The 12,413-nt window shown below is 43.8% G+C and overlaps 1 protein-coding gene across 2 annotated transcripts in view; it reads right to left on the reverse strand.

The window, feature by feature from the left end:
• The window catches only part of il16 (interleukin 16), an 86,439-nt gene extending 83,487 nt beyond the window's left edge, over positions 1-2,952 (reverse strand). The window contains exon 1 of one of the 2 annotated variants that reach the window (XM_072278350.1): positions 2,686-2,768. Coding sequence is in view for 1 of the 2 variants with exons in the window: in XM_072278351.1 (XP_072134452.1) it covers positions 2,686-2,751 (66 nt within the window). In the remaining variant the exon portion in view is untranslated. Of the gene's footprint in view, positions 1-2,685 lie in introns of both variants that reach the window. The other variant, XM_072278351.1, reaches the window with a different exon arrangement.
• Positions 2,953-12,413: the final 9,461 nt, after the last annotated feature.

The following is a 12,413-nucleotide window of genomic DNA, read 5'->3' on the forward strand; positions in this document are numbered from 1 at the left end:
TTTCCTGGGTCACATGTTAGTAGTTATCCATCTGCATTGCCAGTTGGCTGTGGCCTTAGTAGTAAGTATGTCATCCAGATGTGATTCAGTAAACATGTTAATATCTATCCAAAAATTAAATCTCATCATTCTAACTTGTAAATATTTTCTGGTCTATAGAAATCAGAGGATCAGAGGGATCTTGGGGTCCGAGTCCATAGGACACTCAAAACTGCTGCGCAGGTTGACTGTGTGGTTAAGAAGGCATACAGTGTATTGGCCTTCATCAGTCATAGGATTGAGTTTAGGAGCTGAGAGGTAATGTTGCAGCTATATAGGACCCTGGTCAGACCCCACTTGGAGTACTGTGCTCAGTTCTGGTCACCTCACTACAGGAAGTATGTGGAAGCTGTAGAAAGGGTGCAGAGGAGATTTACAAGGATGTTGCCTGGATTGGGGAGCATGCCCTATGAGAATAGGCCTTTTCTCCTTGGAGAGATGGGGGATGAGAGGTGATCTGATAGAGGTGTACAGTATAAGATGATGAGAGGTATTAATCGTGTGGATAGTCAGAGGCTTTTTCCCAGGGCTGAAACGACTAACACAAGAGGGCACCATTTTAAGATGTTTGTAAGTAGGTACAGAGGAGATGTCAGGGGTAAGTTATTTTAGTGTAAGTGTATGGAGTGGGCTGCCAACGATGGTGGAGGCGGATACAATAGGGTCTTTTATGGGTACTCTTGGATGGGTACATGGAGCTTAGAAAAATAGAGGGCTATGGGTAACCCTAGGTAATTTCTAAAGTAAGTACATGTTTGGCACAGCTTTTTGGGCTGAAGGACCTGTATTGTGCTGTAGGTTTTCTATGTTTCTATGAAGTTTAATGTTGGTGTTAAGAAGTTAAAAATTATTGTCTTATTGTCATTATCACACCAACCCTGGCTTGGCTGAAAACTAAAAGATTATCACAAACTTGAAATCAAATAAATGATTTGCTAAGATAGACAAGAATTTCTTCTGGTGGGAAAGCCATTTTAAAATTGGAACTATGACTTCCAGGAAGACTTTCATTGGTTATGACTCCCGCAAGAACCTGAGAATGAATTGGAAACTTCAAAGTTGGGTTGGGCCATTCGAGGCAGGAAGCAAAATGGCACTGCAATAGTTGAATGGCGTTATGTCCAGCCACAATGGACATGACAACACCAGTTGGTCTATCTAGCCAATTTCATGCAATTGGGAGTCTGGCACACCATCCTAGTGCAGGGACTTCCTGGAAAACCAAACAGGTGGACTGAAAAGAAAACAATTATACTGCACAGAAACAGGCCCCTCAGCCCAACTTGTCAATACAGACCAAGGTGCCCAACTGAGCTAGTCTCACTTCCCTGCACCTGGTTCAGATTCACCCTTAGGATCATACTTTGATAATGATCAGGAATCTCTGTATGACTCCTGCACAATGAACTGGCTTCACGTGAGATTACAAATGCTGAATTTATAGCACCATCCACAAAGCTGGAGCAACTCAGCTGGATAAGCTGCACCTACTGAGGGAAATGGACCATCATCCTTGAGTTCAGATTTGGACTTTGGCCCAAAATCTCAGCTGCCCATTTTTCACCATAGATGCTGCCTGACCTGCTGAGTTCCTTCCGTGTGTGTCGTGTCAAACCAGTTTCATTGCTGGACTGCCCTGAGCAGTCGAGGAGAACAGGAGTTCTGTAATCCACCTCTGCATCCCAGACTAAGGAGCACAAGAAGGAAGCTGAGGATTCAAGTTATGCCACTCTGCAGCAAGTCTGCGTAAGCATTGAAATCATTACTGTGGCAGAGATATCACCAATCAAAAACCACCCAGAGAATGGTGATAAACTCCTATAGAGTTATACAACGCATTAGAAGCTGTCAGATAAGGCGCGCTGACAGAAATAAAAACAGAAAATGTAGGAAAATCGAAAACTAAACTCATCCACCTGAATCTTTATTCAATCTCTCTCTCTCTCTACAGATACTGCCTGATGATCTGCTGAATTATTCCAGCATTTTATATATACTTAACTCTGTAATGCATTTTACTCATTGAGATACAACGCAGAATAGGCCCTTTTAGCTTTTTTGCCCAGCTATCCCCCAGCCTAATTTACAATGACCAGTTAACACACTAACCGGTAGGTCTTTAGACTGCGGGAGGAAACCGGAGAACTCGGAGGGAACCCACGCGGTCACGGGGATAATGCCCTAACAGGCAGCAGAAGGGATTGTACTCCGGGAGGAGCGATGGCCAGGACAAATGCTGCCCTCTCTCCTTTCACTAAACCCGGTTACATTTGTCTGAACAGTTAAAGGGGCCTCGATTTATCACTTCATTCAGAAGATGTAGCGAGGCATGGGAGACCGCAGTGTTTGAGCGGAACGCATGTAATCACAGCGCCGAACTTCAGACCAACAGTTCTTAGGATGAGGCGACGCGAATCCAACTGATTCATTTTGCACCCGTTCCGAGCTCTTTTCTTCCGTGCTGGCACTCACTCGAGAGCAGAGCCCTCACACCCGCGATCTATATACTTCACATCGCCTATACCTCCACAGTGAAAAGTATCACAGCGTTGTGTGAGTACCGCAAACTATTTCTCTTCACCCGGATTCCAAAACAAGTTAGTTCTCTATCAATATTACGGAAGGAAATTAAGGAAAAGGTTTTACCCTGGCCGCACTTTCATTTAACCAGCGCCTCTCTCTATCCTCCGTTGGATAGTTTTCCCCGAGCATCTGCGGAGGTCCCTCTCCCGCTTCTGTTTTTACCCGGTCACATCAGATCTGATGACTAGTCGCTTGCTTCTGGCCAAACTCCAGCTCACAGTGAGGTTGTCGAAAGCCAGCCTCACGCCTGATTAGAAATTGAGGGTTTTTTCCCCCTCTACTTTTCCCTAGTCGGAGGTCCTGTATGAAGAAGCTGTTCCATATACCGCCGTTTCCATTGAGCTGCACTTTGTGAAAGAGCCGTGTTATTTTGCTGCGCCCGGACCGGATTGTGACTCCAGTACAAACGAACGGGAAATCACAGCCTCTCCCTGGGACTTTCACTGACGTTCAGCCGACTCCAAGATATCAATCCCTTTAACTCTCTGTTGTCAGATTGGGAAAAGTTCGTCAACAAATCCTGCATCATTTAAACCCTTTTTTTCTTTCGGTGCAACAGCCACTGTCGTGCTGATACGGGATTTAAAGCAGGGTTCTTCACCCCGTTTCTGGGCTCAATGAAAATCATTCATCCAGGATTCTGTAGCACCCCGATCGGCCAGGCTTGCTTGACGCAAGTAAATAACGCCTTTCATAGAGTTTGCCAGAGCGCTTCTGGGCAGATGTTTCTGAATAAATCCTATATAGTGGTAGACCTGCTATGAATTACAGCATGGAAGGAAAGCCCAAAGCAAACAGACCCAGCACAGAGGTGTGATTCAGTTAACTGGCCACATGCAGAGGTTAACGCTGAGGGCCAACTCAAATGATGCTCCATTGCTAACTTAGTAAATATATTTTATATACATATCTAATACTTCTAAGCCAGTTGTTAGAGCTTTTCATATTGAGGTCAAATCACATCTAAATCTATTCATAATTAAAACAATATTCATATTATATCAAATATAAATGGACAGAAATATGCTCAGCAATCTCAAAGCGGGCATTCTTTTCTCTGCACATATTTAATTAGCCTAAAGAGGAGCTCAAAGATACATCTTAATCTGGTAATAATTAGGTTATTTGACCCAATCTGTCGATAGGAGTACAGAAATGTGACGGTTGGAATGACATTTACCTACGGTGCTCCCATATCACAGTATCCAATCTAGTCTTCTGTGCCGTTGTAATCCAGGTTAAATTGGAGTTTGCCACAACAGTGAATCAAACTCATAACCTGCAGTGATTTAATGGAAAAGTAAACTGAGCACTGATTCATTCCTGGGCTCATTCACGGTACTAGTCAAATCTACATCCACCCCCACTGTCTGCCTCAACCACTGACCTTACCAGTGAATTCCACAGCATGATCATTCTACATAAAGAATGTCTTCAGAGTCAGCCAAGCTTTCCAGTATTAAAGGAACTTTTTTAAAAAATGCAAATTGTAGTTGTTCCTTACTTGCTATAAATCTCCTACATTTTACAACTCTGCACTCCTAATCTTAGTGCTGCTGGAACTGACTCCTCAGCATCCAATTCATTGTTTCAGAATAGCTTTGATTACTTTTGACTCCTGTGTTTGACCTTTTTAATAAGTGAGGGCATAAAGCTCTTTATCTGAATCTCAAAACTGCCTGGCTCTGCAGAAGTGCCTCACAAGGAGTGATGAGACCTGTAAACTGGAAGGTAAGAGATGGACTATTCTTGGCTGGGAAGGTGAATAACTACTCCAATGTACACTGTTAGCAAGTGCCTGTCCGTATAAGCCAATGACTGCTAATCTCCAAGGTACACTTCCATGAACACATGAAAACAGGAGCAGGAATAGTCCACCTGACCCCTGAGCCCTGTCCCACTGTTCAACATGACCATAGCTGATCCATACTGGCCTCAGCTTCTCCTCTGTGCCAGTTCCCATAGCCCTCAATTCTCTACACAAAATAATCTGCAGATGCTGGGGTCAAAGCAACAGGGTTCCGGCCCGAAACGTCGACCGATCTTTTCCACGGATGCTGCCCGACCTGCTGAGTTCCTCCAGCGTGTTGTGAGTGTTGCCCTCAATTCTCTGACCTTTCAAAAATATATCTACCTCCACATTAAATTGTCATAAGGGGAGGGGGGTGCTGGAAGCAGACCCAAGTGCAAGACACAGATAGTGAAGTACTAGGAACAGGACAAGGTTTATCAAGAAAGCAAGAGGAGTCAGGAAGAAATGACGCTGGACATTGACACAGGCCCTGGACAACACTAGGATACAGGGCCTGAGCTAGGACTAGGACTTGGACTAGAAACACGGGACCCGGACGGGGAACTAGGAATGACAAGCCTGGACTAGGAACACAGAAGACCGAACCAGAGGCTGGACAAGGACCCGGAACCTGGGTCTTGACTCGGAACTGGAACCCAGGTCTAGGCTAGGACTCGGGACTAGGATCTTGGCAAGGACAGGACATGGCTACAGGACAGGACAAGGTACCCCAGCACAGGACAGGGAATCTCCAGCACAGGACAGGGAATCTCCAGCACCAGGCTGGGCAAGGAACTGGAACTAGATAAGGACACGAAGCTCAGATTTGGACAGGGCTGGAACACAACACCAGGACTTGGTTTTGGAACACAGGAACACAGAGTCTTGGACATGGACTGGACGCTCAGAGCCTTGGACATGGACTGGATGAGGTATTCCAGGGCAGGACGAGGTACTCCAGGACAGGACGTGGCTCTTGGACTCAGCTTGGTTAGGCTCCAGAACTCCTCCTTGGAGCGCAGGGCCAGGACCCTTTCTAGGATGCAAGGCCAGGATGCTTTCTAGGACGCAGGGCCAGGACCCTTTCTAGGATGCAAGGCTAGGATGCTTTCTAGGACGCAGGGCCGGGACCCTTTCAAGGATGCAAGGCTAGGATGACTGCTGAGGATACTTGCCGAAGTAAACTGCCAAGGGACTCCAGGACTGGACAAGGCACATGGACTGGACGAGAACAGGAAGCCTTGACTTGGACAAGACTGGAACACAGCGCATGGAACTTGGAACACAGGAACACAGAACACAGAGCCAGGACCCCTCCTTGCGAACAGGTCCTAGGGCCGGGACTCTTCTTTGACATGGACACTAAACGCTGGGGCATAAAGAGATAGTTCCAAACTCAGTGATAGATAGTTCCTTATCTTGGCGTGGCAAGGCTCCCGTCTCACTCTTGCGGTTGAACTTGACAGGGATGCAAGCAAGGCTTCAGAAGGAAGGAGAAGGGTACAGTCCAGCAGGGAATCCTTGGTTTGAGAGGTATTTATGTACCAGCCCACAACAAGAATCAGGTGCCTCAATTAAGGCACCCAGTGGAACAAGGGAAAACAGGAAAACCCAGAATAAGGAGTCAACGGACCGGACCATGACATAAATACTTCCAATGAGCTAGCCTCCACAGACCTCTGACAGAGAGAAAGCAGGAACTCACCACCCTCTGTGAGAAGAAATTCCTACACACTTCTGTTTAGAGTGGCTGGTCCCTTTTCTTGTAATTATGCCCCTTTGTTCAAGTCTCAATTTTCCAAACTGATTTATCTAGTTTTAATTCCATGCTCCCGCTGATTTTTGCAACTTCAGGTTCAGATTTAGGTGGCTAGGCCATTAAAAATGACCCTAGGTGCACATAGTTTGAAAGCCAGCCAACAAAATATTAATAGTATTAAGCATGCTGTATTTCCAAGGTGCTGGAATGCCATACACTTTACATGGCACATTTAATGCAGGAAGAAATCTACAGGTAAATAAAGGGACAAGATTTGATACTAAGCAAAAGGAGATAGTAGAAGGGAAGTATAAAGATGGAGGTTGTAAGGAGCAGGTTAAAGGAGAATGAAAGATATAGCATTGTGCATTTCAGATTCCAGAGCCTTGATGGTGAAGGCACTAGCTTTAGTGATGGAGTAAAGGGAACATGAGAGGGTGAGAAGGTGCAGCTTGTAGAGCCACTGCCTCACAGTGGCAGCGACCCTGGTTCAATCCTAATCTCGGCTCCTGTCTGTGTGGAGTTCTCCCCCAATCATATGGGTTTCCTCCTGGAGTTCTGGCTTCTCCCCACCCCTCAAACGTGTGCGGGTTGGTAGGTTAATTGGTCATGATGAATTGCCTCTAGTCTGTAGATGGAGGGAATGTGGAGGGAGCTGACTAGAATATGGGATGAATGTAGGGTGAGTGTAAAAGAGTGGCGGCTGGTTGGCAGGGAGTACTGCGCTGTTTAAGATGGCACTGGTGATGACCAGCGACTACTTATCAGTGGCAAAATACAAAACAAAGAAAACTACTAAACAACAAACAACAAACAAAACAAAATACTAAACACTTCATTCATAACAATCAATGCTAACAATGGAGAGGCGTGCAGAGGCGCGCGGGGGCGGGATCGAGGAAAATACCAACATCTGATCAATTTAAGCACTGGGCCAGATTTAAGCACTGGGCCAGAGTGGTGGGACCGGAGGCAAGGGTTGGGTCAGTTCTGCCTAGTTCTGCAGGGTTCTGCTCACTGCTCCACAACGTTTACTCAGCTCTGCGATGAACTGAGACTGTGGACTGCTCAGTCTGCAGTGATGCCTGGGTTTGTGTTGTTCATAAAACTTCACTTCCAAATGCAATTTGCTTACTTTTATTGTTTGTGTTTTTTTTTCTGTCTGCGCATTGGGTGTTTGATTATCTTTTCTTTACCGTGCCCATGGTCTGTCTTTATCAAATTATGGTATTGCTTTGCACTGTTGTAACTATGTTATAATTATGTGGTTTTTGTCAGTTAGTCTTGGTTTGTCCTGTGTTTCTGTGATATCTTTCTGGAGGAACATCATATCATTTTTAATGCATGCATTTCTAAATGACAATAAACGAGGACTGAGTGTCCTCATAATCTAATCTAATCTTTTTTAATGAGTTCTGCTGGGGTGTTTTTGTTTTGTGGCTACCTGTAAGGAGATGAATCTCAAGTTTGTATTATGCATATATACTTTGGTAATAAATGTACTTTGAATTTGAAAGGCTGATTCTGTGCTGTATCTCTCTATGGCTGTACAACTTCGAAATATTAACTGTTTCTCTTTCCACAGCTGCTGCCCGACCTGCCGGGTATCTCCAGCATTTTTTGTTTATATTAGTGGCCCTCAGGTCTCCGTTCAGAGATAATGAAATATAGACAATGTTGCAAACACTCAAATTAAGCAGCACCTATGGGAAAGGAAACAGAGTTAACATACAGGTCAGTTCCAACATTGCTGATTTATAATCATGCAGGAAATTATTCATTGATCTATGGCAATATCTTACAGGAAAATGTTGAGTCTTAAGAATCAAACTTCGCGAATAAAATGTTTTCACTACTTCAGCATTCTTGTCAAAGGAAAGAACTGCAGGGCAGCAGGAGTCCAGTTTCATCACTGCAGAGGTCAAGCAATTTTTTTTTCAAAAAATATATTTTATTCATAATATATACAGTATATGTAACCAGGACATGTGTTTATAGTCATTGAAACATCAATATATTTTCTCACAATGTAAAAATGCTATTCACAACTCTTCCTTAAACAGAGCCCCCTTGAAGCACTTGAGGAGCTGTTGAAAAGCTGTTACACAGGTCCCAGCTGCTCAGCGTCTACTGACAGCAGGACCATAGACAGGGACCCTTTCTTACAGAATCTTTGTAATGGCTGAACTGGACTTCAGAGCATCCCTCAGCATGTAATCCTTACACTGGAAGACGAACAAGTTTGGGCTGTCTGAAGTGCATCTTTTCTCATGTTGGTGATCTCCTAGCAACAGTTCATGTTTCTCTCAGAGCACTGAGCCGCATGTTATAACACTACCTAGGATGAATACAGCACCTTTTCTGGAATTCTTTTTTAATTTCTCTATCATTCTGCATTCTGTTTTCTTTTTACTAATGCAGTGTAAGTATGAATGGCATGAGTATTCATGGGTTCATGGACTATTCAGAAATCTGATGGCAGAGTGGAAGAAGCTGTTCCTGGGTTGCTGGTGTTGCTGACTGGGGTTCCCTGCCTCCTTCATATTACTCTGCCTGTGAAGTGTGCTGCATCAGTGAGTTTCATCTTCAGAAGAGGAGAGGTTGCTGACATCTGTCTTTTCTTCCCACTTCTGTTGTTACCAGAGGCCTTCTGCATATTGGCTGGTGCATTCTGCATCGTTCCTGGGGAAGGAGCCAAGGGCTTCCCAGCTTCAGGTGGTCAGATTTTCCTCACTTCTCCTGGTCTTGCTTTTTGCTGGAGTCTTGGCAAAGGGATGGGAGGTGTTAGTAATCCTCAGGGGATGTTGTCAGCTCTGCCCTACCCATTACATGTATATAGGTAGAGGTTGCCTGCCACCCACACAGGTTGCAGCATTTGCTTTCCTTGGTCTGGTAGCCTTCTTGCTTTGCAATTCTTGCAGATGACTGTTCTGCATTGGGCAGCTGCATATCTAGGTTTGTTGATGTTTTGACATGCGATTGGTTGTCCAGAATTCACGTCTACCTGTACCTGTAATTCTCTTGAATTGCAAAGTTGGAAGTCTGCTGGTTGGGGACCTCCTTTTCACCAGTCCTCTGTGTGACTTTATCTAGGTACTTGTTCATCTAGTTCCCAATATAGTCAATCATGTTAATGCAGATTCTTGCCTCCATGGCACTTGTTGATAGACTGACCAAAGAAGAGTAACAAACAAAAAACTGGGGAAACTCAGCAGGTTAGACAGCACCTAAGAAGGGAAATGAACAATCTTTTGTGTCTCTAGCTAGAGAAGGTCTTTGCTAACTCTCTGTGGTCCTTGGTCATTTCTTCAGCAGCACTCTCAATGACTGGTTTGATGGGTTCCACTTCCTATAATTATTTGCACAAGTGAATGGTTAGGGTCCTGGAATCACTCCAGAGTTCATGAGTTCAAAACTTTGTAAACTATGTTGTGAAAATGAATTTAATAAATCAGGTAGTTTGCTTATATGTCCAAGAAAAAAAGTGACAGGGAAAACTCCCAGATTGTCATAAAACTCAACAGTCTCTGTCGTTTTCTTGAGAAAGGGGAACCAGCTGTGCTTGCTCCTCAATGCCACACGCACTGTTTACCCTCTGTAGAGTGTTGGTTCAAAGCTTTTCAGCCTTATCAGGGCAACAGAAATGAGCAATAAATGCTCTTACTTCCTACCTTCCTAAAATAAAAACTGGAGGCGCGGTAAACTGATGTCATTTTCTCCTGTGCTCACTCCATATTCCTCTGATCATCTCAAGGAACTGTTCCATATTCATAGGCTTTTGTCACCCAGTGTTATCACTCTTTAAATTATCCAATCATTCTGGTTTGTCCTACCACATAATTTCCCCTTAATTTTCTCCTGCACATCTCCCTTCCTATCCATCTGAAACTCTATTTATTCCCAGTTCCAATGAGAAACTATTATCCTCTCTCCATGTACGGTGCCTGACCAGCTGAGGTCTTACTTTCCCCTGCTGCCACTTTGCCATTGTTCCCCTTCCTTCACTCTATAAAGCTGTAAACCACTGATAAAATGGAATATATTTTTTTCTCTCTCTGATTTTCTCTCATTTTTAATTTTTTTTTGCTATTCTCTCTCTGCATTTAATTAAATGATCGACAAAAATAAGGCAAGAGCTGAGAGCATAGAAAGCCATTCAGATGGGGTTTCTCTGGGGGTGTCACAAGCAGGACGAACAATGTGCAACCTTGCAAATCTTTCCATTTCCATCAACAAATAAACTTAGCATTTTTCCATTAAAAAATTTCAGGTTTAACTTTGTGATGCTTTATGCTCCTGAGCGAATGAGTAGGGAGAAGTAAAGGCTTTCAATTATATCACACCTTTCTTCACTTCACCAAGACCAAAGGTACTTTGAAGCCAATACAATCCTTGGTGCTACAAGCAACCAATGTTTTCACAACGAGCTCCCACAAACAACAAATGAATTGCAACCCAATAATCCGTTTCTTTTAGCGATGGGGTTTGACGGCTCTTAAAAAGCCAACATATTGGGAAGAACTCACCCACTCTTTCTTTAAAATAGTGCCAAGGGATCTTTTACATCCTTTTGAAAGAGTATACAGGCCTCAGTTTAATGTCTCAATTAATCATTTATACTATTGGTTATCCGGCTGAGGCAGACTGCAGCCACAGATGGCAGTAGGGGATGGGATCGCATTGCTGAAGTGTAGGCATCTAGAAACAGAATGCACAGTTATAGTGCTTTCTAGGATATTTATGGGTTTAGCATGTTGTGACCACACTTGAAAATCCTTGCTTCCATCAAGATTTTTTTATTAACAGTGGTTCTTTGTGCTTTTCTGGTCGTTGATACCTGCCCTGTGGTACGCTTCACTTCAGACTCCCTGGTGCAGACCGCACAAGGTTGCTCACTGGCATTCCAAGTCACTCGACCTCCTTGTTTATAGAATGGCTTCTGACCCTCTTCATTTCTCTTTACTGGAACATTCTTGCAGGTTTCTTTGGAAAGCTGCAAATAAAAAATCTCCAGTAAAATAACAACAATTCCTCATTCTGCAGCAATATTTCCCTCCGGGCTCCAAATTAAATTTAGACATACTTCCTGCCACCTTCTATGGGGTCCACAGGCTGCGAGACAGTCAAGTCAAAGAGAAATACTTACACTCCCGAGCCTGCAGTAGGTCAAATACACACACTGATGTTAAATCAGCAAACGTGATCGGAAGCTCATCAGTGTTGGGCCTCTTTCACCAGCCTGCTCTGTCTAAAGCAGGTGTGATGCAAGGCGTAACCAAAAAACAAATCATTCTCTCTAGATCACCTGTACAGGCTAGATACGAAGGACTCAACTCTTCCTTTCCTATACCACCTTCTCTTCTCTCCCCTGCAGAGAGATAGGGATCAGAGTTCAGGTTTTATGGGTTCAGGCATGTTTCAACACATAACCCACTACCTCCCTCTGCCCCACTCATATTCTCCTGCAATTGGTCCATCTCCACTAGATCTCAGAGAACTGGAAATAATGGGCAATTTCTGAGGCTGGAAAGATGCAACATGCCTCAGAGATTAGTTTTGGTCCTCGGTTATTACTCATGTTTTATTTACAAGTAACTACCTGTCACAAATTCATCATCTATTGGGAAGCAGTGATTTCTGACCTCCGGTTACTTGTGAGACCTAGGTTAGCTAGAGCTAGCTCCAGAGAGATGCCACCAATATTGTCTTCACAAGCATCATCCAAATCTAATAGCATAGTAAATAAACTGGTGTCAGACAGCCCCACATCTAAAACATTGATGTCTTAATTGCTTTCACCTCCAAACCCACAGAATTGGAGTGGGAACGGGTCATCCTTGAAATTATGGGACCAGCTGAGTAAAAGACATTAAGACTGAGTTGAGACACAACTGCAGCTTATCTAACCTGATTCAGATCCCACAAAATCTTGCTCCTGGAGTTCCAAAAAGCTAAGAAATTCAATTACAGCAAAATCAAATTTACTAGTTCTAATAAACCAAAAGAATTCAAGAGAACTTTGCCCAAAGGACTGTCACAATCTGAACTCATTTTCATAAGGCAGGAAGAAAAACTAGTAGGTAAAAGACACTAGAAGGCTTGTGTAGAGTATTGACATTCCCATTGACTAGCTGGAATGAATAGCCTTAATGTTTGCTACATTGCATGCTGAGGCTTTATAAGGCAATGGTCTGACTATATTCGGAGGACTGTAAGCCGGTTGATTTCTTTTTTAATCTG

Source organism: Mobula birostris, chromosome 14 (assembly GCF_030028105.1).
Source record: "Mobula birostris isolate sMobBir1 chromosome 14, sMobBir1.hap1, whole genome shotgun sequence".
NCBI lineage: Eukaryota > Metazoa > Chordata > Chondrichthyes > Myliobatiformes > Myliobatidae > Mobula > Mobula birostris.